Below are 27666 nucleotides of genomic sequence, written 5' to 3'. Positions count from 1 at the left end.
AAATGAAATTTATATTCTGAAAGGCGACATATTCTAAGGCTAGACATTAAAGGTGTGTTCAAGATTTCACGGCTCAGAAATTTCTCCTTTAATGCCAGAGGACGCTGTGTCCGAGAGTCTATAATCTTTGATTCTTCAACTGAGGCAAAAAATCTGCCGAACGATCGGAATACGAAGAACATTTTTTGGTGAACTTCAATCAGGGATGCATTATCAGGTTTATCATACTATCAGTTATTGTTCTTCTCTTGTTTAAGGGCTCCAACCTCTTCAAGCATCGCCTGCAATCCTTCCGGGATTCGTCCTGCATCCAACTCCAAGCCCCACTGTTGATACTGAAACAATAAGACACATTAATCTCCAACATAATCTCGGAAGTTGCTGATTGTTACGGTCTGAAGCTGTGACGTTTGAATTGCTATTCGTGAGTTACGTCACGTCACGTGATTTCCAGAAAACCAGAAAAGTAATTTTCGTATGAATTAGAGAAGAAAAATTGCGTGCCAAATTCAGACGGAGCTCTGTCTTCGAAAGTAGATTTGAATACACCAGGCTGAAAGTTTGCTTTCTAAAACTTTGAAAGACTCGTCGATTCTCATCTATTTAAATGATTCTAATTAAAATTGTCAACGACCGATGGGAGGAGCTGCCAGCTACCAACAAAAATACGTTCTTCCCTCTAACAAGACGTCGAGAACTTAGATTCTGGTGATTCAAACATGAAGTGAAAATATTTTTCAACAAGAAAACAGTAAACTGATACAGATAGGGTAAATGTACTAGTATTCGGCCATTTGTTCAATATTTTTTTTTTGTCTTATCTCCTGTTACAATTATGGGGGCACTTTCATAACCATGAAATTAGTCGATGAACCAAAAAATTTTCCCACTTTATTCATACTCATTATCTTTTTGAGGTATGCAATAGTATATCTCTAATTGTGAATATGCCAATTTCTTTTTTTAAAGATGAAGAGTCGTCCACATTTGTTGTTAATAATAAAATGATGCAAATTGCAAACAGAATCAAATAGTTTTCAGGCGTTTCGATGCCAGGTTTTAAAATGGCAAGTATCACTGACGTTCGTTTTCTTCATCAATTTATTTTCCATAAAAATTTGGTCTTCGTCAAATCTGATCTAATGATTTGTAATTCAAAGTTCTAAGAAATAGAAATTAGATCTCTTCGTATTACTTTCCCCGTGATACGAGCTACTGCAAATTCTTTCGAGACGCTAAAAACTACAGAGATTCACGGCGCCTGCGTTGGTTCAACATGTCAAGGACAGTTGTCATTTCTACAATCCCGTGAGGCAATCTTGACCTAAAACCTTGCGCCATTCAGGCTGAAAGAAGCGGCGAACCCATTTTCTCGTATTCTCGTTCCTGGGTTGTGGGTTTGAAAGACGTACCGTGTCAAGTTCCTTGCGGAGCGCAAGCACAGCCTTCTCTCTGTCGGTGACCAATTCTTCGAGGTACTGGTACCTGAGCTTCTTCCTGGCGCGACATTCGCGCGCGCTTTGCCTGCTGCGTTCTGCAACACGCAACGTTGCGTTCGAATTAAAATCGGGAGCTCCGATGGCGGCCCGCTTGTAGTAGCTTCGAGAACCTGCTGTGCAGACAACGAGAAAGCGAAGGGGATGGTTAGCGGGATCCACAGCCCATAGGTACACACACACAAGACCCACCCCACGGAAATTACACATCGCGTATTGTGATACACAGAGTTTGTCTAATGACGCAAGGACGTGTGCACCGAAAGGGAGAATTTGGTGGTAAAAGGGCGCGAAAAATTTTGTCTTTTTTTCTTCATTTTCCGGCATTCGCTACAAAAGCCGTCACAACGCGTATCTACGCTAAGATTAGCCGGAAAAATGAAATGTACGCTCTTCCAACACCAAAATATATCTTTGTCACATATACACTCAGCAACAAAATTAACGGCGCATTCCTCTCACTCGGCGAAATAATACCGACTTTCAAACTGCTGTAACTCGATGAAAAATTGTCGAAAAAAATCATTTAGGGAGGTATTTTGAAGGTTGAAACTTCATCTTCGAGATGGTTTTTGAAAATTTTTCCTACGGTCATTTTTCACCTCGTGGCGTAGGTTTGAGTGCCGGGTTGCGATACGTCAGAATTAAAACAAGTTTTTCAACGTTCTCTACGGGGCGTTCAAAAAATCGCAGAACACTTTCCAGACGACCATTTTGTAGCCTGAGATCTCCTCTTCAAAATGGTTGCTGGACATTTATCGCGTGATTTTTATTCGATGACTTATTCAACTTTTAGTGACGCAATGTCAATAAGGGCAGGATCGACGATTGGGACGAAAAAAATTGTGCGACTAATGTCCAACCAAAATGATTTTTTTTGACAATTTTTCATTGAGCTACAACAGTTTGAAAATCGGTATTATTTCGCCGAGTGACGGTTGCGCAGTTAATTTTGTTGCCGAGTGTATAAAATGGTGTAAGCTCGCAACCGTAATTATTGTATTTTTTTTTTTTTGAAGATTTATTGATTTCGAGAACAATGTTTCAAATTTTCTAATTTCTCAAAATATTGATCAAACCTAACTGTTTAGGGTCGTATCCTAATAAACACCGAATGGTGGAATATACGTCGAAATCTTACGGAATACGTATAATGATTAGTCGAATTTCCGCCACTTATACGTATTTTTATACGAAATACGTACGTTTGTTAATAGTAACTCAACATTCTGACCTGCTGATGAACGTATTATTTACGTTTTTAGGGTATCAGTTGTATATTGAACGTATTAATTGCTCATCCATTCAACGAAACTAAGTTCGACATAGAATATCTAACGTTTACTATTTCTACCCATACCAATTTTATACCGAGTTTTCGTACAAAATTCGTATTTTATACCATTCGGTGTTTATTGGGATGTAGACACATGCGACCTTGCACCATTAGCGAACGTGATTATTTTTTATGAAGTTGGTGATGAAACGGCGTAACCGACAATACTTACAACCATTTTCCGTTGATCGATCATGCGACCAATGAAGATCTATTTTCCAATTTCAATGTTTTTGAATGTATGCTCACGTTTTTTACGCAAATTCATGAAGGAGAAAATACGCCTTTTCACCTTTACGTTTGGCAAAAGGTCGTATAATGGCGCATACGTTCCTGTACCATTAAACACGCGATAAAGTTCAGGCGTCACCTGCAGTACAGGTTATACTGGAGTTTCATCGTCCTGTTAATCATACACCGAATGCATACCTCGTCTCTCAAGTCTCTTGGGGTACAAAGCACAAGGGAATGATCAGTGATGAGAGATGAGTCAAAAGTAAACGCGGATAAATCATTCAACCCTCTATATCATGAATATCATTTTTTTTACCATGATGAAAATCTTATTTTCGAATACAAATCTAACTTTGGCCGAAACAAAAATTAACCTTTCAATCGCGCCCCTAATTTTGCACATTACGGACACGCTTCAATTTTTCATATCTAAAGGCCGAATAGTTTTTCAGCGAAGTACCTACTATATGGAAAATAAAATGTTCTTCTATACCCTCATTTGTGATCCAAATAAAAAAAAAGAGAGAATACAGATATTTTTTTTTTGATTTTCAGAACGCATTGTTACATCAGGATATCACTTTTTTGGAGCTGGGGTGAATTTCACCCTGTGTGACCGTTATGAAATGCTACTGAAGCGTGACCCGTTAGGGTTAAGGAAACTCGCGTTGTTTTTGCTTTACTTTTCGATGATAAATTGTATATCTTTGAGGCAGCTGTCAGATCTTCAACACCAGAATGTCACGAGTAGCCCATAAAATGTCGACATTGAACTGATGACTAAACCTGTGATTTCCTACTTTGAGATGAAAACTTTCGCGATCCTACAGCACTATTGCAAAAAGTAGGTTTTAGTACGAACGGTTAACCTGGCAACTCGACCGTCCTCGAGTTCAATTTTGCAAAGTCGAGGCTGCCGAAGGCTGAATGAGTTGCTCGTGTCAATTGGCAGAAGATTCGGATTGGTTCAATTTTCAGTGGAACATCATTCTGGGCGGTGGAGTAAAGTGGGAAATTCCTCTGACACGTCTCTTGAAGTTTTAGCAAAAGTTAAAATTAAAGTCGCAAGTTGCGGACACGATGTTTGGAACAAAAGCAGGCTGCTAGGTAAGTCAGCTGGTTGGAAGGTAAGAAATATATATCGCATTCCGCAAAGCTGTAGCAATAAATCTAAAGGGAGGAAAAAAAAGTTTGTGCTGCATGTACGCATTTCGGTCATTAGTAACGCGAAGCGAGAAGCACGACCCCGGCCTCCGGAAAAGGGCAGAACAAAAAGGAAAAAGCATTCGCGTGTGGCACCAATTGTACGAAAAACATTCTATGATACCCAGAACGGTCTGAGGTATGCTATACTGAACAAAAAAATAATTTTATCTACGACAAAGAAATAATAATAACTTAATTAAACGTATCAGTTAACAAATCGCGCGACTATTCTTTTAACTATAACCATGTTTGTGAGAAAATACTACGATAATTGTTTTAGTCCTTCCGGATTGGCAAAAAATATGGACGCGTATAACCTGCAATTTTTACGGCAAAGTTATTCTGCATCACGATGAAGCAAGAAAAAATTCTAACGCTTTTAAAGTTGAAGTTAGAGTCAAGATGGAAGTTGTAAGGTGAGATTCGTTCCTTGGAAGAAAATCAGGATAGTATATGGGTGAGTTGCTCGGTTGGTATAACCTATACGAAATATATAAATATATGTGTGTATGTATATACCTAGTCTTGTAAAGCTATAACAATAAATTCAGTGGTAGGAAAAAAGTTTGTACTGCATGTACGCCTTTCGGTCATTAGTAACGCGAAGCGAAAGCACGACCTGAGCTTCGGAAAAAAGGGCAAGGATGAAAAGGAAACAGCATTCGAGTGTGGCGGCAATTCTATGGAAAAAAAATACTATACTCAGAGTAGAAGAAATCACACATTTTATAGTAGAACGAACTGTATTTAAAATGAAGAAAATATATAATTTCGTTTACTGCAATGTTGAAAAGTTGTTTTATTAAAGAAGTGTGTAGTGGGGAAATATGTTTATGATTGCCATGATTATTTCACACAGTCGTACAGCTGCTATAGTTGGCAGTACGATTCCTCTACGAATGAAACTGGGAACCTGATAGGGCGTTTTACAGTTGTATGTTTTAATGTTGTTTCACATAACAACGCGATCTGTAATAAAGTCCAAACAGTTAAAAAGATGTAAAAAACACAACACAATTCTAGTGGTGAAATAACTGCAATGTAAACTTTTGGAACAAAGTAGAACAAACCTAGAACAATTTTGAACAATATTCAAAACATTAATTTGAGGAAAGTAGGCGGTTAACTTCACATTCTATTAGTGAGATGTAGAAGACTAAATAAATATTTTTACTTGTATGAGAAGATCGTGAAAATCCACAGTATTGAAGTTAGTAACGTTAACGTGATAAAGCATTGAAACAAAACTCGTTCATTTACTATTTTGAAAAGATTATGAGTACCTTTTCTTTTAATTATGTATTACCGATTTTCGAACAATCCTGAGGCTGGGAACTTTTTTCTTTTTTTTTTTTTCTCCATTATGCATCGTTATATCAAAGTTACGAACTTCAACCTCGTGAAAATCCCCAGTTTTATTCTACCCCCGCTTGTGATTATACAAACTCTCTAAGAATGAGAACATTTCACAAATTATTGTAGGTAAATGACCTCCTGGCAATGTAGAGGGTGTTCCCACTTCTGGCTTTCACTACAGTGGGGAAAGAGTTCGACAGTTGCCTTGTCAAAACACCGGAAGGAACAGCACAAAAGTATAAATATTCATTGCGCGAGTGAAATTAATGCAGTAGAAATAGAAACGGAATGAAAATTGTAAAATTGCAGATTTTAGACCATAAGGATAATTACAAATCGGCACCAGGGTTTGCTTCTTCAGAGGAATTCATGTTCAGCCACGCGGCCGAACTTCAAAGCTTCTAACTCTGCCGACAGAATTTAGCCATTAGCACGGGTAATCCTCTGTGAAAAGTACTAATTAATGCAAAAGTAAGTTAAAGACTATGCAGCAGCGATGGAGTCGCTTACGTTGAGGGTAAGGCGAATTGTTACGCGAATCCTGACTATTGCCAACGAGTTTGTTCACCTAATCCTCTTGAAATTTCATGCGGAAGTACATTATTTAGGATTACAACTGAAGCGGGTCAATAAACTTCGTGTACGTTAGTCGAATTTTCGAAATAATAATTGGACAAGCTTTTTTTGTACATCAACACTGCGATCTTTGATTCGTCATTTGACATTCAAATCATCGATTTCGTTTGAAATGTTCTTTTATCCGGAGAAATTTTTTTGAACCGAGTATTTTATTTGAAATTATTACACAACTTCAGATACCGGGTACATAACTTAGGATATGCTAATTAATATTCTGCTCTAACTAATCAGATATGTAACTATCGTTATGGTGGTCGATATATGTGGTTATACATTTGTGCGTCCAGTTCTATACAGTGATTTACTAAAATCGTCGGTTCCCGTTTTACCTAGTAACGAAACAATATCCCGAACAAATTTTAGGTACTCAATATCTAAAGCTGTTTGAACAAAGTACGGCGGATGTTTCGATAGAATTTTGAATTTTTGTTTCTAGAGACCACGAATTGTAACGATATGTCACAAGTAAACGTATTCTTTTTTTAACCATAAAAGCGATATTTTTCTTGACAGTAAAGTGATGAAAAGTATTGTAAATATTTCAGTCTTCACAAACTGAAATCGCGAAAGTTATGAAATCTGCCCCCGATACGATACGAATCTTGTTTCACGGTAATAAAACCGCCCTTCCGTATAAACTGACAAATGTCCTTTTGGTTGTTCCTTTGGAGAGGACAGGGTATCATCCGACATATCTTTTTACAGCGGATTGAAATTGTAGGATAATTTTATGAGCGGTGATTTCAACCTTTGGAATGGATTGATGACAGTGTGGAAAAAGGAAAGGGTTTGGAGACGCGAAGATGTAAATTTATAACGAAAATCCCAGCGATAATGGCAAAAACGATGCTTGGTGAGATCTCAAAGAAAATTACGGGGTCGTTCTCTGTACAATAACTGCTACAAGGTGAGAGAATTCTAATTCACTGTATTTCATTATCAAGTACCCATAGGCCTGTATTTTTAATTTAGCATGGAATTCAGGTGCAGACATTTAAAGAACATGAAAAATGTCAGTTTTCGCTTTGACAGATTATTATGATAAAAGTTCTACTGCATGCATTTCTAATTGTTCTCGGACTTGATCTTCGGTGAAGTTTAGTAAACACGCTCTTGTCAAATGAATGTATGATCCTGATTAAATATTTCCTCACTTGTCTGAAAATAGTGAGATTTTAGTATCTTTCTGATCGAAGCAACTGAACTTGTACAGTTTTTCTTTCCTCTATTTTTTGTTCCAACTTTAAATTCCCCGAACATCCGTTTTGGATATCCGGGTCTGGCGTAGTTTTCATACAAATGTTATTGCAGATATAAATAATCTGCAAAGTGAAAGCTATACAAACCGAATGAAATTGCTTTATCTAATGAGTAATCGACTCAGAGGTATTTTTTTTTTTTTTTTCGGTTGAACTTCTCACCTTTTTTTTCTACTCTCAAAGCACTATCGACTAGGAAGAGCTGTTAACTCGGGGTAAACTTCAATGTAAAGCCGAGCTCAGCTCTTGCGGTGGAGTTTCAAAGTTTAAAGCTTCGGCGCGCAGGATTACACCAAGATTTTCTTGTTATGCGGAACGTGCTCTTCAGCATAATCAAATGATTATTATTCTTTTATTCATTCAGATTTTAAAGTCTGTTGAAAATAAATTATCAGACACGGTGTACGAATAGTCAAGTTGAAGATACAATGGATCAAGGGATAACATACGTATATATATATTCAAAAAAGATAATGCTTCCTAGGCGGATTGTGAATTATTTCAGAAAATTATCATTTTACATATTTTAAACGAGCGAAAATTAAACAGTTTGCTTCAAGTGTTCAAGATCAAAAGCTCTCACTTTGCAGATGCGTTAATTAATTCAAATTTTATTGAATTATACAAACAAAAAAAAAAAAAATAAGGCGCGATGTTGAAACAGGACCATATTTCAAATGACGGAGCTATAATTTGAAAGCCCATCGTTGCATATGCGTTTAATCGAAGTTCATATCATTTAAATTAGAATACATCCGTAAATAATGCTAAATCATCCACAAGCAGTTTAAAGAATATTGAATCGAGTCAAAAATCGGTAATAAAAATGAGGCGTTCACAAGCAAAAGAGGATCCACGCACCGAGCTTCGCCTTCATATCTCCCTTGTCGGACGCCTTCCGGCCAGGCTTGCGTCCCCGCTTTCCGCCCTCTTTCCGATCGCCACGGGATCCGTCCTGAAATAATACGTAAAAATACATGGGATGAGTAAATTGTGTAACCAGTTTTTTGAGTCCGAACTCCGACATCTAATATCGGAGAAGAATTGAAAAGTTCGTATCATCTGTTCATTTTTTCGTGATTGCTGAAGTATCTTTTACAAGGTTCCTATAATTTTAAAATTATAATACGGGATGTGGTTGAATGTTTCCATAATTGAGTAAACGACGAATTCAAAATCCGTAGAGAGGTAAATTAGATCAATGAACACGAAGGATCTTGCTTAACGAACGGAAAAGCGCGGGAAGAACTTTGGGAAATGAAATTCTTTAGCGCACCATAAGACTAGAAGGTGATTACTATGGTCATCGTGGAAACGACAATATCAATACTGCCCTTATTCCTGAAAATCAGCAAGAATTTCGATTGTAAACATTTGGTCAATTTCGCAACTGTAGTTGTGAAGTAACACATGTTCAGGACATGAAATACAGATCAACAGTGTCGTCGATTCTCGTGGGGATGAATTAATATTATATGGGTGCATTAGAAGCTTGGATTCAGGTACGTGAGTCACAAAGAGTATAAAATCGTACGACAATATTTTCTGGTCTCGTATATCGCGTAAGCCGAAAGGATACGCAGAGCCTGCGGAGACCCTTAAGTGAAACATATGAGCTTGGTGTTATCTCTTGACTCCTGAGTAAGTATTCTTCATACATATATGTATGGATACGGAAACAAAGAAAGGTTTTCGAGCATTCAGGTTTCGAAGGCTCTCCTCAAGCGAAGGAGTTTCCGGTTCGCGCTGTTCAAGTAATGCTCCGCACGCAAAATAACCCACTTGAACAGTTCTGAACTAATTTTGAAATTTATTTCGATAAGTTCACAGTTCGTCCATTGGTACATCAATCTTTACGTTGCGCACCTCGAAAAGCTTGTTCATTGGTTTATAGTTTGTAAATTAGTTCCCAGTTAATTTACAGTTATTTGTAAATGTTTGATCGGTAGAAAGTAAGTTCAATTTTAATAAACAGGGGGGTGAAGGCATTCGGTAGATTTTGTAGAAATTGAGACATTTTGTGAATAATAGGTAAAGTTATTTACGAATTATAAATCGCTGGTATCATCAAGTGTACTGAAAAAGTTTATTTGAATTCATTATTCAATTCAAGTCGCTCTACCTCTGTAGTAAAAGTTCATCACAGAGATTTTGGCAACTATAGTTTATCTAAAAGAAAATGTCTTCCAGATAAGCAAAGACCTGGATTTGACCAGCTGAAAATTTCAGAAATTCACAAAACCAAGAACGAAACATCTTAAACGAATCGCCAATTTATGTTACGATAAATTGATAAGACTTTTCGTAACGAACTAAATAAATATATAACCGTACTAAAATAAAGTGAAAGATAAAAATTCGGGAGACTACACCTTCCATCGCAAACACTGGTGTCACGCCGGGGTCGCTGGAGACCCCGCATCAAAAATGAACTTTGGGTAAAGTAAACAGGCCGGGGCTAAAAATAATAATTGTGTAAAAATGTATTTCCTACAAGAATTCGAATTTTCCCAAGCCAAGGACCTCAAGAAAATTAGCGACACGAACTCGGATGTACAGAAATGAATTATTCAAATGGTAATTAACAAGACTAATAAAATTAAATACAGAAGTTGAAGGAACATCGGAAAGAAACACAATCGTTGCAGCGATCGCTCGGATGATTGCAAAATCGAGGGTGGAATAATGGCACAGTTTTTGCCAGGTGTAACACGGTGAATACAGAAGCGCGAGAATAAGCAAAGGGTTCTAATCTGGCCCTGCAAGGTGAAGGCAAAGACGAACGGGGTACGGTCTGGCAATTAGGGCGTCACTGATTAGTTCCCGGTGTCCGGAACAGACGTCGACAGCGGATTACTTTTCCTCCGTAAAATATCCCCCGGTCCATTACCAGATTGTCAATCTTCTGCCAAGTGTATAACAACAGCATGTCTCACCCTATTAGTTATCGTGATGCGAAACGAAGCTCCAAAATTGCTGTAGTTACTTCGATCCGACCCCGACATTTTTGCTGCAGATATCAACGCCATGCCCAGAATTCATTCGAGCACTTGCTGTTGGACTTCCGCAGGATCCGCAGTTCGTTATATTGCGCTTCATTGCTGGTTCAATGGCAATTTTTCACCTATGCACATATCCTCGATGGATATATCGATCGCAGCCAACGAGAAAATACGCAGGCTAGTAAATCTGAAACGCCAAGTCCCAAAAGTGCACTCGAATCAATGAGTACAAAAGAAGCAGGGGACTTGATGGGGTGAAACTCTTGCACACACAGGTACGTTTAGATATCGGTGAAACTTTCGCGAAGATTTCTCTGACGCGAATTTCGCTTCCCCGAGCCATGTACCACATTCAACTTTCTGTAACCTTGTAAAGGTTTTAGGTAATATTCGTAATTACTGAATGTCGGTATAAATTTTCCTCAATAGACTGAGCACAGATTGTGAGTAGATTTAATGTTACGATTATTCGATTTGCGCAAAGGGTGCAAAAAATTTATGCCTCTGCACGGCACGTGATAGTAAACTCGAGTAGCACCCACTGGAGGTGTTGAAATTTTTCTTTGATCTTGTGCTTGGATATCAAGCACACGGAGGGAAAGGAGTTCTTGAACAAACAAAAGGGATTTTGCTGGAGTCCATTCGCTTCAATTTAGATCCCTCATTTTTTTCCAAATACGATGATTTCAATTCAACCATTCCAACTTAGTTAGTTTGTCGTCAGACATATTACAAATGAAGAAAGCATGGTTTCGAGTCATCGGAATTGATATTAACGACAAATAAACCAAAACTATTGACGCATATTCAATTTATACTTCTATCCTGTAACATTAAGTTTTCGGGTTTCACCCGTTAAATGTCGCGTAAATCCGGCAAAATTTTGAGTCACCAGAATTTTAAATGATACAATTCGAAGAATACGTTTGTGAGTTTGATCAACTTTAATGTTCAGTCAATGCAAAAGATTTTTGTAAGAACAAATTTCACTACCTGCTTCGACCACTCAACTTTTTGACTCAACGAAACATGAATTAAAACAAGCTCAATTTATTTTGCTACAACAGTTTCATATTTTTAAAAGAAAACGATCGAGGTGCATTCAATCCAATTTTTAGTCATTTCAGTCACATATTTTCTTGATACAATATTCACATTACGTCAAAGCACTCACGCCGTGGTATCCTGAATAAATTAATAGTCAGCATGATCATTCAAAGGTCTGACTCAATTCAGTATTAAATTGTCGCAAGTATTTCATTAAATTGAGTAAATATTATGTTCGCCAGATTTGTCTACAGCATTTAGTCGAATCAATCGAATACCACTTGACTCAAATAATCCTTTGCCTCCGTACGTATGAAAATATAGGCAAGACCATATTCGTAGCAGAAAATCGATGTCCGAAATCCACTTCCATTTATCGGTTGTTGAACACTTGACCGAAATCGAGCAAACGAGAGCCAGTTGCGGGGGCTTCAGGTGAATCGACTGCATTAGTCGCAATCCGCGTATTCACCAAGCCATAAATAAACCTGTACATAGTAGTAGAATATTTTTTTCCAACAGCCGTATTATCCGTAAATATTGCAACAATACAGGGTGAAGCTCAGCTTTGAGAAACGTTAAAATTTACAAAAGGCCTTCGGGGCATGTACTCGTTGAACGACTGCCGCGGCCGCTTTTATATCCCCGAGAATCTAAGGTTAACTTTTTTTTTTAAAAACGTTATATGATCCAAGATGTAATCTGGAAAGATTGCACGCCTATAGATGTTCTCACCCGGCGGGTCGGTTATAAATGTGCAGGTGCCTTCACCTCACGGTGACAAAGTACAAGTTTTCATCCTGCTTCAGTTGCGCTCGTGTTTACCTTCTGCAACGTCTCAGACTCAATCCTATCTGATATTAAAATCTCTTCAAAATCTTTATCTTCCCACTTCGCGTTGCGGTTATACTCTTCGAGACCCTGCTATATTTCTATCACGAATCTGTACCCACACAGCTGTAGAACGTTAGGTAGCGTACCTGTGTTGCCGATGCTACACTGCAGCAAAAGCGAAAGGGGAAACAGATAGATTGCCAAACTCTTTTCCAATCTTTGGTCCCCAGGCACAGCTGACGGAGATCAAGAAGTCGTTACTCCAAAAAAAAAAAAACAGTATAAGATCTCAGGTTTCGCGACGCGAACCTGGTGCCGCGATGAAAGACACGATCGACGGCGTCACATTAGGGGTAATTTATAAACAAGCGTGGAGAGGGAGCGGAAGAATGTACGAGAAGAATATGAATGGTGGAAATTGACCGAAAACGAAGAAGGAAGCTTCGAATTTGGGTTGAGAAAAGGTAACGATCGTTACTTTTATTGAAGAAAATTTGGTATGATAATTTTCTCGGGCAATGCCCGGTCGATGGGAACAGTTTCGACTCGACTGACTTTCCAAGGACCCGTTCCACGCGTTGGACAGTATCCTGAGGCCAAACCGAAGGTTCTGAAATATGCAAAGTCACCCTAAATATTTCAAGAGATGTAAAAAATGTCTCTTCTTCCACTATGGGGGCCCGCCAGTGCCCCATTTTCGGTTTACGGTTATCTATTAGTTTCCTCGTGGTTCACGTTCAAGGTTTTCGAAGAGGAATACACGCCTCACTTACCGAGCACCACGAGCACCACCAACTACGTAAGCTATTTAGAAACTTGAAAAATTCGTCGGCTGTACCACAAGAATCCATTTACCTGACAGCAGTACTGATTGGCCCTCGGAAATTTTCATCTTGAAATGGAATATACGTAGAAGTAGGTATTTTAATGACTGTTAAAGAATACTTAGATTCTTTTCGTGTACAGGGTGTGAAAAAATTATCAATCGCCGTTTTACCAGATGATTCTTCAGATCGTGAAAGATATTCCCCCGTAAAATTGATCTCGATTTTGATTATCAAGGTCAAATTTCATTATTTAAATTTCAGTAATTTCTGGATTGGGATGAGTTGTAATCTAAACACCCTTGAATTGGTTGTAACATACTCAAAACTAATTCGTTTGATACTATATAGTCTCGAGACGTTACAAAATGTATTTTTCATTCTTTCATGTTGTTTTCAATCCTCAATTTCATTTGATTTATTTAGTACATCGAATGGAGGAAAACTACTTTATTTCATAGAAACAATCAACTGAATCAGACTTTTTAACCAATTCTCAAAATATTTTAATATTTTTCAACGAGGTAACGAACATGATTATCATTGGAACCATGTGGTTCTTTCATGAAAGTCTGTGCTTTCTCCGTATCGCCGAGTAGGAAATAATTTTCAAAGTTACTTCTCATATTTTTGATTTCAAAATTGAACGCCGTAAAATAAACTTGTTGCAAAAAAGGACGCTACTTTCCAATTAAATCGTGACGAATGTATTTGATAGTAATCTTCTGCAAGTCCTTCTCTACAAAATTCAGATTTATTACACGGTAAGAAGGAAACGAACCTTTAGTGTAAAAATTAGAATCGCACTTTCTTCCAATGGAAACCACAGCAAAAAGTTTTTCGTAAAAAAAATGAATCTTTTAAAAATATAAATCCCCGTTAAAAACTGATATGCTTTCAATAAATTCAGAATTTCTTACATAGAAAACATTTCTCCTACACCTTTGCTTTTTCAAAGTCAACCGTGTATGAAAAATAATTTGAAAAAAATGGAACAGTTGTGCATAGAATTGAAGAATGTTTTTTTTTTTTTTTTTTTTTTGTAGGCCAAATGAGTTAAGATACTAAATTTTACAAATCATTACCTAGTGTCACGTAGCACAAGATATATGAGAATGATAAATAAATCAAATTTTCTTGTCATTATAAACAAAATCAATTAATACACGCAATGAGAAAACAAAAATCAGATTTAATTACCCCAGTCAAGCACAAACCAATTTTTATAATCCGCGAGCCGATATCAGATTAAGAAGTTTAATCCTGATGAATTGACATTGCTAAAACTTGGTTTCATAAAATCATATCGAAATTAAATCTGGATTTTTCAAGATTCCGTTAGCAGCGTAAGCCATGATTAAAATTGAGGGGGTTATGAGAAGGGTATAAGCGACAGGTTTGAAAAATCTGAACTAAGCAGGGTTTCGTACACTTGCCTTATGGCAGCCTTAACTGCCTTATGGCCTTATGGCAGATAAACAATCGTTTGTGTCGGACGAACTTCTCGGTATCAAATTTCTAACGAGTTGTAAAACTAACGACGAAAAACATTCGTGTAAAAAAAGGTACAAGTGCAAGGCATTGCGAGTAGAGTTCGATATATTAATCTAACGAACATAATATTGGGAATAAAATAGTATGACATTTCAATATATAAAATTGCTTCAAACCTTGCGGGAAATTTCGAAAAGATCAATAATTTCGAACGCCAATATTGCAAATTAAGAAAACACGCACTCACACCCTTATTGCACCAATACACCGAATTGTTCATTTTCAGTAACGGCTGAAAATTTTTTACTCAACGGAAGACTCATCATCATATGCAGGAAGAATTGCATTCACGAAGATTATGCAAGAGAAGCGACTGGGAATTTCCGGTAATTCTCCAATGTACCCGCAGTAAAAGTAGAGTGAAAAATTGGATGAAACGAAAAACGAGAATGAGAGAGAAAGACAGCGAGAAAAGGAAAGAGATAAAGTGTGATAGAAAGAGAGCAACGAAAAAGTGGAGAAGGAAATTATATGCTACGTTAAGTTTTAAGCTTAAGACAATTAAAATAATATTCTGTAATGGAATCACGTCCTCCGTAGTCAGAATAAGGACAAGAAGGACGTACGTACACCTGTGCGAGTAATTGTGTATGTAACAAAATATTATACACGTACAATCCAAGTCGGGTATAACGGAAGATACCAACGTTCGAGCACGTAGACCTTATAACGGTGAAAAAAATTTCGCTGCATTTAATATTGAGCTAACTAACCGGGTCAGGTAAAGCCTTTAATAATGAAAATTCACTGAGTGAAATTTCTTTTATATCGTTAAATTAAATAGCTCGACAGGATAAAAGATACGAGGGTTGATTTAAACGAGCCTGATTAAAAAATATTCTCGGGAACCGCTCGGGATGAGCCACATTTTTTTAAGAGACTCTGTGTACATGTATTTGGAAAATTAATTTCTTGTTTTTTTTTTCGCAAATCCAAATTTCGAGATGCTTCGTTGTTTGACAGCGTGAAAATAAATCAAATCTGAACGAGTGTACGTAGGATTTTTCACATCATTAACCTACTATAAGTGTGAATTTTTGTCATGCAAATTGTAAAGCTATGACAACTTGTCTGATATTGTCAATCGGATTTTCTATAACATATGCTAAACTTTGAAGAAGGTTGAAGACGGCTGCGATTGGTTTTGTTGTTATTATTGTCATTGCTATCACTATTATTATCATTATTGTTGCACAAGTTCGCTGAAGACGATGACAAGATCCTGGAAAACCTCACGTTAATAAATTTTAATAAGAAGTTGATGCGTATTTTTCATGAATTTCAGGGAGTTCGTTTGTAAGCAAATTAAATTCAAATGTCATAATTTTTTTGTCGGAATTCCTTCCCCAACAAGAACACACGCGCAATGTTTTAGAATTATCGTAACCACAAAGTTTCCTAAATTTTTAAAAATTTTTACATGTTTTTATTATTTTTAATATATACCTGTTGTGATTTATTAAGGTAGGACTCTGGTGAAATTTCGTTAATATCGAGTTTTTCGTTTTTAAAATGACTAAAAAAGATTAAATCAAAAATTCCTTCCAGAAAAATTTGGATTATGGTAGTAAGCATCCTGAAAAAAAAACAATCTTCTGTAATGAAAGTTCCTTGCGTATAAACTTTCTTCGCAGAAGATTGAAATTTTTTGTACGAATTATACAAAATTTTTCATGGAAATGAATCGTTCTGCGTTATTTTGGCTATCGTATTCCTTCAAATATCTGTGTAATAGATTTTTATTTGAGTCCACCTTTATCTCTCGAACAATGGCAAATGCATTATTTGAATCATGATTGTAGGCAATGCTTGATTCTTACACAACTTTCGTCAATTAAAAAAGCAAACGTATGATCAGATCAAGTCTACCGTTCATTAGTCACGCAATCGTGTATGGATCCGTGTCATTATTTTTTCAATACGTTACGATTATAAACTAAGTCATTTTTCAATTCTGGCTTCAATGATATTGCATTTCATGCAGGATAAATATAGTAACATACAATATTAAATTTACATCAGGTTATTTTTTCACTGAACTTAACAGAAAGATATAAAAATGTATTTGTAGAACTACACCGTACATTTTCAAAACTGACAGTGGCTGCATCTTCAAGTCAGATTCGTCAGAAAATGTGTAAAACTTTGGCACTTTTTCTGAGACGTATTAAATCACAGTTTTCACTTTCGAATGGAAAAGCGTTACAAACCCATAAAGGTCAAGTTAGCAACGGACTGACAAGTCAAATGTAATACTGTACATAAACGTTAAATATCACGGTTGCTTTTCCACAGTGTTTGAGAGTGATAAACAAATTTACGCAGAAAATGCAAAAAGTTTTACATCGATTTTCGTGAGTAACATGATCAACCCTCAAAATGTTAAAGTGCTTCAACAAACATTGCGCGATGAGACACGTATAATCAGTCGGTTCAAAGACAATTTTAACACTGAAATACTATTTAAAAAAAAACATCTAATTGTTCGAATCACGTGCATCTTGAAATCTTTCATTTATTGTCAATTGCTAACTGATTCGATGACGTCGTTCAAGTACCATAAGTTGTCTAGAAAGTAACTCAATATCGTCATTCGTCATAAAACTCGCTGTAGACTCCTCGATAGATTGAAATGCATGTAAATCTACAACAAAACTGTGTGTGAGATTGGAATGGAAAAGATAAATAAGACATGTAGCCATTTTTGTACTCCCAGATGAGACTTGAATTCTACGATAATTTGGTACTCTAGTAACTATTTTAAAATCGATATTTTTTAGAGTAATCAAACTCATCTTGTCTGAGTCACGACTCGATATCTTATTCTTCGCCATCAGTCCCAAAAACGCCGCTGACTGAATTCTCAAGAATATCCTCTGCGTATATTATTTCAAACGGAAACTGTAAGATCCGATTTTTTTCTGACGAGTTTTAAAGGGGAATACTCGATTTAAAAAAAAGTCGTGGCTGACCCTTGCAATACGTTATACTCAATTGATTGAGCAGAGCGAAAAAATCGAGAGGGGTAACGAAAAATGGCATCGTTTAGTTTGATTTGATACGGAATGCTTTATATTTTGATGAAATCGGGTTTACAGTAAAATACATTCTCCCAGGCGATACAATAAAAAAGTATAATAATTCCTGCAGTTGGTCGAACAGCTGGCACATTTACCTTTTTCTTATCGACAGTATTTGTTACCGGTACAGAATACCAAGAAAAACTCGATACGCAGGTTGGCAAAGCAGGAATCAAACGTAACGACAGGATTAAATGTGGATGAAAAAAGGTACCGGGTACAAAATACGTCAAATCTATGGCCCCTAATAAAATTCACTCAACTTTAGAGTTTGATCATAAAATATCAAACTCTGGTCCTAAAACAGTCAACTCCTGTGCATTGGTATGGTAGATAATTGTTTTAACGTCGGCGTCCGTAAGGTTACTCGGATTATAATCGTCACGCCAACGTTTGGTCTTTTATAATCACCCTCTCGAAAGTTGAGTGAATTTTATTAGGGGCCATCAAAATACAAGTTGCTTCGTGGTCTGATCGGAAAGTGACTTTTGTATTTGCTGCTTAAAATTTGCAACAAAGTATCGGAGACATTTCCGAGATTCCGAAATATTATGCGTGTTTCTGTTCATTTTTATGTGAAAACAGTTTGAAAAAGTTATCCTACTGGTAACAAATCGAGATTTATGGGAGCGAGACGAACGTTTTACGATACGAAATCCACAGCCATACGATATATGTGAAAATATTCCCTCACGGTTTGGAATTGCTGGTGCCATATTATACATATGCACGTGTATTATACGAATTCTGTTTAAGCTGCTCTATGGAAATAGGTAGCAGATAGCTTGGGGAATCCTAGGAGACCACTAGGCTGCAAATTGCTTTCGCACATACGAAGCGTAGCGCATAGTTGACCCACGAGGAACAAACTCAGTGTCGGTGAGAAATTGTCGCTCAGGTCAAAAGCGTTCTAATTTCAACTCTCTGATTTGACTGAAAAATTTTTTAGAGCATTTATTTTCAACGTAAAATTTCATCTGAAACTACGTTTTTCTGTACTCGTTGATTGCGACTGATTGATTATCAAAAATTTCTAAAGATCACCAGTAATCAATTGATGAAACATTTTTTAAAGCTGACTCACTCTAAATTAAATATTGCCATGACATAAAATGTTTATTTTCACTCACAAACTCTCATCGTAAACATTGACGGTAAATTTTCGAATGGAAATACAAGATTTGAGATTGACAAAATAAAACCATTCGTAATTTCGATGGTCTTTCGTTGAAAATAGAACTAGCCAAAAATACTAAAATTTACACCCCGTCGATATAGGGCGCATTTTTCTTGTTTTAATATTCATTTTTGAATTGGGGTTTTCTGAAATGAAACTGACTATTGCACGGAGAATTTTCAAATATTACAGTTGAATTGATTTTCGATAATCACAATTGTAATTGCGCGCACTCAATTCGAACCAAAATAACAAAAAAGTAACGTGTGAAATGAAAATTGAAACATACATGTTTTTCGACATAATTTTACTCCTGTGATGCACTTTTTAGTGAATATCATCCAACTTGACTAGACAAAGTTGAAATAAAAAATGTCAAGAGTAAATTTGACTTTGGTTTATTTGGAAATTCTGGATGCTAAATTTACGCTCATTTCAGAACATCCCAATAAAAAAAAATTAATACCAAGTCAAGAAAAATTTGTTCGGTACTGATTCAGGTGTAAAAATTTTCGATTGAAAAATGAATAAAGTTCATAATAAAAGACTGTGTATTTTGGGAATTGCGGTAGTTCAAATTTTTCATAAACTCTGAGTGAAAATGAACATTTTATATCCAGGGAATTTGTATCTCAAAGCCGTCGTCGTTATGAAGAAAATCATCACAAGCCGATAACTGGTAATACTTCAAAATCAACGATGATTTATTATTCAGAATATATATAGTACAAAAAATAAAAAATGCTTTGGAATATAGTTTTGCTTTGATACAAGAGAAAGAATTTTTAAGGCAAATCTGAAATTCGAAATTCGGCCAGATATAATCGTGTAATATCATATAGTACACGGCGGATTCCACAGGGAACTGCAAGACCGGCAAAGTTTCAAACTGTTTCTGCGAAAGCTCAGAGAAGGTATCACATAATTTAATCAATGTAGTTCGTCACTCTGGACTAAAGCAAGGAACGAATATACCAAGAGCTATATCGCGCAAGCTGAGGAAATTAAACACGATCGAATTATCGGTATTTCGTCATTTGTGAAACATTTTTGCGCCATTTATCTTTCAATCGTGTGAGACGTAAATAGACTAAAAGTACCCTAGCCATCAAATTCATCGAACAAAGTAAACAACGTATGAAGAAATATCATAAAATGTAATGAAAAATGTGTGCACAAGATTTAAAAACGCAACTATAAATGTCGTCCAAGTTAAATTTGTCGATGATGTGACACGTTCTGAAACGGACACTTCCTAAATATGTACACGTATCTATCGTTTACAATTTTTCTCAAGCGAACACAGCGTTGATTATTATCGTGTATACTATTCAAGCATCACTACACTTGTACAGGGTGTTTGTTGCAAAGGAAAAATCAAAATAAACTAAAAAATTTCCAAGCTGTATTGCAGATAATTTTTTTCATCAGGAGGATGAGCAAGGTACCATTTTTATTTTTTTTACTTTTCTCGAGTTACCCTGAATGGCGACATGAAATGGATGAATCTTATTATTGAAAATCAAAGAGTTAAATATTCAAAAAATGTGTTCAAGTTAGCAGCAAAAAAATTGAATTATTTTGCATCGTATGGTGCGGGGGTGTCAGTTATAGAATTATTGCCTAGGCCTAAACATCACTGAAACGAAAAAACCATATAAAACGTTATCCTACAATTTTTGGTAATTTGCGTTTGCCAATAACTCAACCATTGATTTTACGCAAAATGTTTGTCATGGGCAAAACACGTGATTCGCAAAATCTCGCAAAATCTCGCAAAATTACAGCTTAGACTGACCATCGAACCCTCTTAAAAGACCGTTGGAGTTTGGATCGATCCTAAACTATGCACAATTCTACGGAAAATTTCGACGATGGGTTCTTGATTACGTTGCATCTTTTACACGTTATAACGATTATTTTAATGACGAAATGCGTTGCAAACGAGTTGGAAAGTTTTCTCTTCAATATCCTCGCTTTTGGTTCATCAAGATTTGTAGATATATTAAAAAAATCATTATCAGCCACAGGAAGGTTTAACCGTTTTCGCTTATCTTTTGCCAATCACAATGCGTATATGTTTTATCAAATTGTCCAATTCTTATGGGAACAATCATACTTATATAACGTCCAAACATTAACGCATAGGCTGTGTGTAACGGAGATTCCAAATTACCAAGTGCCGCATCTCACTACATTAACCGAATACACTGAAAAATACACTGCAGACGAAATTTTGATAATTAATTCGTTTGAGAACAAAATTCATAGTCAACCACGATCAGGTAGGTAGACCAATTTGTATTGCACTGCATGTTATAAATTCAAAATAGGGTTGAAAAATCCCGTACATTTGTCAACGTCCGATTGTGATTTTTAATTATTCCCTGCGAATTTTACTCTTCGTACTCTATAAATTCAAAACTGACCTCATCAAGAGAAAATCTGGTTTCTTATAAGTAGACCGAAAAATCAATACGGAGTTGTACAAATAAAGAATTGGAAATAATAACGCATTAAAAATGATAATAATCATATTAACGAACACCCGGCTCATAGCAGACACACGTGTATCCGGTATTTGCGTAGGTTATTCACCATTGATAGTGAAGACGAAGTTAGTCACGTCACTCCGACAATGCATGTTTGGCAAAAATCGTAACTTCGCGCCTTGAGATCGTCCGAAATTTGGTGAGCCATTATAAACAAATTACACTCATAATTTTGAAAGCCAACTTCTTGAAGGTCGTTCAGAAATTACACGGCAATTATTTTTTCTTTCATGTTTCGTTATCTTAACGTTACTGACTTCAACGCCGTCCATACACGTATGTATGGATAATGTACGTATACTAGCACCTAACTCAAGCTGTACACACGTAAAGTGCCGCACATAGCTCAGCTACGTTACGGAACGTGACCGGCTATGATAACAACAAACATAACGAATAGTAAAATAAGCGTTGCATGTACTTGTAATATGTTATACATCATATATACAATACTCGACAAGTATAATTTTATTCGTAGTGAAAAAAAAGATTTGCTTTTTGGTATGCAACGGTAGGAAGTGAAGTATAAAATGTTTTTTTCACATTCAATGGTTTGAAAAACGTTGACGGTAAATAAAAAATAACTGAGGGATGTGATTCGAGAAGCCGAATGCTCATTGCACGTTGGACGTAATACGAAAACTGTAAACCTACAAACATATCGCAGTTGTTATCAAAACGGTTGATGAGATAAGAAAATCAATGTCAACCGACCAACAAATTTCTTTTGGTAACCATCCCAAATTAAAGCTGAGGTGGTTTTACAAAAAGAGGCCACACTATAGTGAAATTTTACTCGTAAAATAACTCAAGTCATTACACATTTAAGATAAACGTACGGAAAATGAATTTGTTGAATTTACCAGATATAGCAAGGGAATTTCCTTTTTTTTTTTCCTTATTCTAAAAAATGTCATTTGATCCAGAAAAAAGGGGTTCTGTTCATCAAGTGAAGCCACATTCATTCGAGTGAAAAAAAAAATATATTCCATTCGATCACCGTTCTTGATAAACTCCAATAAAAATTTGTTTAGAGAAATACGAAAGAAATTCAGTACCTTTGTTATTACCTATATGGAAAGTTTACTCGACAAGTGTTATTATTTACTCAATATCGTTGTGCGCTCTTCTTTCTACCACCTGGATGAACCGATTATGCAACGAAAAACTGCATACCGACATCTATCGCGTCCGCTGTCGGTGCTGCGTTGAACGAGCGATTATAGAATAAATTTTAAATCAGGTCAGGGACGTCGCGGTGGGGCGGATTTAAGCAGCGCGTAGATACCGTAAACGGATTTGTCCAAGCCAGTGCGTCTCACGGTCTACGCAGAGAGCGAGGGGATTTAGCCTGTTAAGGAATAACACAAACCATAAATGAAACTCGTCTCCGACCCAGTTTTAGGCCGAGTCAGAGACTCGCAAACGTCGAGAGGCAATTGCCCGCGGATTTATCGCACGCAAAGTGAAAGAAAAGCAAAGAAGAAAAAAGCAAAAAGAAAAGCTCTGAGGAGGGCGAGGGTTATTGACAGCGTCGGTTAAGGGGCCGGTGCCCTCGAGATGGGCGCTGCACGATCGCAGGAGCGTAACGATTCGGTTGAGAATCGAAGCCACCCTCGGGGGCGCCCGTCACCCTCAGGGTTACCCCCTGCTGCATCACGAACGCCGCCGCTCTAAGTTACGAGTTGTGCGGTAAAAAGAGAAGACTTACCAATGCTCCGCGTCGTACCGAGGCTCGCCAACTGCGCAGTTGAAACGAAAGGCTAGAGCGAGAACCACCGTTGACGGAAGCCGGCAGAAACGGTTGCGACCGTCGCGCGCTCTAACGTCGAAATGCGCGCGTGTAGACACGCGTGTTCACGCAATAACCGCCGTGCCACGACGCCGCCCGCGAGAAAAGCGGGAAACGATTCGAACGGCGTTCGAAATTTGTACAGAATCCAGGGAAACTAACCGACGCGGCGCTCGATAATCTGCTTTATCTTGTAACGATTTCTGCTATTCTTTTTCGAATGTATTTTACGTGTGCACGCGCAGATGCATTTTGACAGCCGGGCAACGGCTGCTCTGGAAAAACTTGTCGCTTTGATTAGTCCCGTTCACTTCAAAGTTACAATATTAGCATAGAACGTCTTTGTTTGAGCAAAGAAACACTGTTTGGACGATTTTGAGATGTTTGGAACATGTCTCAGATATTGTTTTTTTTTCTCTCTTCGTAATTTGCGTTTTCCTCGCAACGCGAGAATAATTCTAAAAAATGTTACCCCGATTTCATATGCTTGACGGTTATTTAATAGGCGGTGTAATTTCGAGAAAATCGTAAAAAACGAAAATCGAGGTTGTACACTATGGTGTATAAGAATTAATGGGTTCAACTATGTGAAGAACCTTTTTTGGGTGTTTTCAAATAAATCCGCTAAAATTTACTTTTAAGCTAATTTAGGGGAATACAAATTTTTCAGGATTTATCGTTTTTTCGCAACGATGTTAAATCAAAATAGTAAAGCGAGGTAGTCGACACTATTTTTTTGGTCAATGTTATATTAATCGCATTCATATTAAATTGAAAAAAATTACCCAAGAATTATTTTCAAGTCTGATTTTTAACTAATCAATCAATAGGTTGTCTATTTACTTGAAAATAATTAATTTTTGTCAATTTAATCAACACTTTCATGATTGAACTGCGCATTTGTGAGACGAAGATTCCGATAATTGTTCTAATGTCGGAGCATTAATTCAAATTTGATAGCAGCCAGTAAATTTGATAACAATTCATAACAGATAGAAACATTTTAATCAGATCAACAATAATTTGGACTGCGTTGAGGCATATTTCAAAAAGAATTCTTCGAAGGATATTTTTAATTTAAAAATTGACGAACATTTGAGATTGGAAAACGTTTATTATCAGACAGAATTCATTATTACCAACACATTTTTACTCAAAAACGATTAGATATAAAAAAAATATTCATTTGTAGTAATTTACCAAGTTTGATGCAATCATATTTATTAACTTTATACTTCCTTCTCTTTCAATACACATCGAACGTGACTATAATTCATGACACAATGAAGCTAACGTACTGTTACTGAATACTGAAAATTCGAGAAATCGAACTTCTAAATTACCATAAAATTTATTTTTAAAAGTATCACCATAGTACCCAATTCACACTGACATATAGCGTCGTATCCTGTTCTTTGGCTACGCGCGTCACGTACAAAATTGCGTTGCAGTTGCATGCATTTGAGGAAGATGAATGCATCAAAATCGATAGACCTGCATGACATACATAATGTACGGACACGAGCTGTTTGGCATATTATCAGTGACTACCGGCAATCTCTACGAGGCCTATATTGAGTCGTCTTCATTATTGTTTAATTCTATTTTACGCAGTTTTATTCATAGCCACATTCATCGAGTACGATACTAAAAATTCGTGTTCTAATTTCATTATAAACTGTACCTTCAGATTTTGAAAAATCTAAAACACGTGGATTTCAATCCTTTTTACGAAATGAGAAAATAAAATCAAAATTCCTATCGACATGAAAAATCATATGATGGTAAATAGAATGTAATAATTATCAACACTTCTTGATGTCAGAATTCAACGATCCCATTATTCCAACACTATTTGAAAGCTGACCGCCTTTCTACAAAAAAGTTATACGCAGATAAAGAAACCCAAGTCTTATCTGTTCTCGTTCTTTAATTATAATAGTAACATGCGTCTATGGGTTGAACGAAATAATATTTAGTTTCAAATGATTTGAATCAATATTTTCAATTCATACAATACCGTGCACTCGGATCACTCGTTCGTCTATTACTTTAACTCTGAGTTTCAAGAGGAGCTGAAATATTTAATTGCAAGTTGGATCCAACGGAATTCATAAACAATGTAATTTGTCATCAATCAGGGTAAACCCATTGATGTGCGAATGAAGGAATCGTCAGAATGTTCGGCATTCTGACGGTCATAACATATAATTCCCGTACAACACGCTCATAGCTATCGATTCGGTATTTTATGCCTATATCTGTCACGAACTTGACAAATAATAACTTGGAAAGGAATGAAGCGCCGCGAGCATCATCGTCCGATGAGTAAGTAATGAGCATACCAAACCACGTGACACTCACCTAAAATCACGTTGAAGTTAGCAACGGTATCGTAACGATTCGTGCGGAGGAAAAACCGATATCTCGCAATTTCAAATTGTTTGAAATTCAGTAAACCGTAATAAAACAAAATCTACTCGTATCTTGCAATTCTATTTCTTTCAAAATCACAGTAAAAATAAGAAAAGTGATTTTTTTCTCAACGTTTCGCTACGACAAAGTTACAGACTTCAACCTGGTAGTCCGAAAGGCATGACGAGTATACATACGTGTGCAAATGTATGTACAAAAACACATCACGGTAGATATTGAATACAGAAATAACGAAGCGGTCCACCAGCGACAACTATCGGCAAAAATGTAAATTTTATAGTTTGGCGAGTGGACGACAGGTGCTAGAATGCGCAAGGAGGAAGGGGCGGGAGAGAGGGAGGGGGGAGCCAGACGGATCTATGGAACCAACCGACGAAAAACATCACCCCCCTGCATTTTCCCTCCGCCGCGCGTCACCCCTTACCTGACGTACGAAGTGACAGACACACGCCCTTTGTCTACACCGATTTGCTCGATACGAAAATACAGAAAAATAAGTTTGCGCGAGTTCGATTAACCTGTTTTTTAAGAAACGAATTGTACCGAAGGACAACTGTCGTCATTGATTAAATTAGGAGTTATTTTTGTTCCGGTTCGTGGTCTTTTTTTTTCTCCTGCTGATTTTTCGCAACTTTTTGCAATACACGCTGACCTGCTGTCAGCACGATGTTTAACTCTAACTACTCACCAACTCGTTTTCGACGGTGCACATACGTTCAACTTCCATTTTTCAAATCGCAGGTCCAAAAGTATTAGTTATTTGTCGCAAGATAAAACTTTATCACTTTGTCAGCAGCCTATCGCTCTGGTTCCTTCAGACACTGGAGAGACAACGTGTGTATGTTTACAAACACCGCAAGGTCATGCAGCTGGTTCTCGGTCTTTCAGTCGAATACGTTACGTCATGCAGCGCTGCTGGCGGTTGACAAGAATGCTTACTACTTTATTCCGTGACGCGCATTGATCACGTGGCTCCCGTTTCACCAAGCGTCGATAAACGTCCATCTGTCTTTGTCTCTCTTACTTTCTTCCCACGTTTGATGCAGGGTGACACCATTCCCCAGTGTTTGCTATTTAGATCTCATAATAACGGGCTTGTAGCAGTGAGAAACATCGTTGCGAGACCGCCTTGCGGTCGATCGGTAGACGCGCCGTCGATATTACCGACAGTTGCTTCGCAACCGCGTTTTAGGCATAACTGTTTCTTTTGCAACGTACATTCCGCCCTCGGTCTTTCAGGTATCTTATCGTTAGCTCTCCAGCCGCTAGCGCTACCATGGTGGACTACAAGCAACTTAAATAATCGGAAAAGTTCTTGCGAGCACGAACAAAGAAATGTACTAGGTTCTTGTATATTCTAAAGATCTACGAAGCATTTGCGATTATTCAAGTACACGTTAGGTGCAGCGCTCACGTCCATTTTGTCATACAGCTTGTCAGCTTTCGTCCACTTTTTATAAGCATGATGATTGACCTGTCATTACTTTCAACTTTGGGTTATACAGATGCATTTAAGCACAACGACGCGTCAACTATCAAACTGACACCACACGCAGTACAGCGCAACGACGATGCCATCACGGAAAAACCCTAAACTTTGGTACAAATTCGTACCCTAAACTCATAGATAATGCCAAATCCCCGTAAGAAAAAAGTTGAGTGTACGAATTTACACCCAATTCGAGGGTTTTTTTTTCCGCGAGGGTGACAAAACACGGTTATATTCACATCTGTTACTTTCATACACGTATAATAGTCATCAGAGATTAACGTGAACTTATTTTTGCTTTGCGTTTCAATGTGGAAACGAATCCTCAAAATTTTACATTACTTTCGACATCA

At 37.0% G+C, this 27666-nt stretch overlaps 1 protein-coding gene and 1 long non-coding RNA gene across 6 annotated transcripts; one reads left to right on the top strand and one right to left on the bottom strand.

Moving 5' to 3' along the window:
* On the bottom strand, positions 1-26705 carry LOC124299210 (REPTOR-binding partner). Of its 5 annotated transcripts, none has more exons than XM_046752241.1 (4): positions 26513-26705; positions 8388-8481; positions 1413-1612; positions 1-335 (listed from the first exon to the last, which is right to left on the bottom strand). In XM_046752241.1, exons 1-4 carry the CDS (start codon positions 26549-26551, stop codon positions 231-233), a joined length of 438 nt encoding a protein of 145 aa, XP_046608197.1. In that variant the 5' UTR covers positions 26552-26705; the 3' UTR covers positions 1-230. The 5 variants fall into 5 exon arrangements, with proteins under 5 accessions (XP_046608197.1, XP_046608206.1, XP_046608217.1 ...); XM_046752250.1 differs by having other exon boundaries at positions 1413-1609; positions 26513-26704; XM_046752261.1 differs by having other exon boundaries at positions 1413-1534; positions 26513-26703.
* LOC124299253 (uncharacterized) lies at positions 25568-26411 on the top strand. Its single transcript, XR_006906972.1, has 2 exons — positions 25568-25716; positions 26105-26411. It is a non-coding gene; the product is annotated as an uncharacterized LOC124299253 (long non-coding RNA).
* Positions 26706-27666: the final 961 nt, after the last annotated feature.

This window comes from Neodiprion virginianus, chromosome 1 (genome assembly GCF_021901495.1).
Source record: "Neodiprion virginianus isolate iyNeoVirg1 chromosome 1, iyNeoVirg1.1, whole genome shotgun sequence".
Classification (NCBI taxonomy): domain Eukaryota; kingdom Metazoa; phylum Arthropoda; class Insecta; order Hymenoptera; family Diprionidae; genus Neodiprion; species Neodiprion virginianus.
The sequence above is the reverse complement of the archived record's forward strand: the minus strand, read 5'-3'. Positions and strand labels throughout refer to the sequence as shown.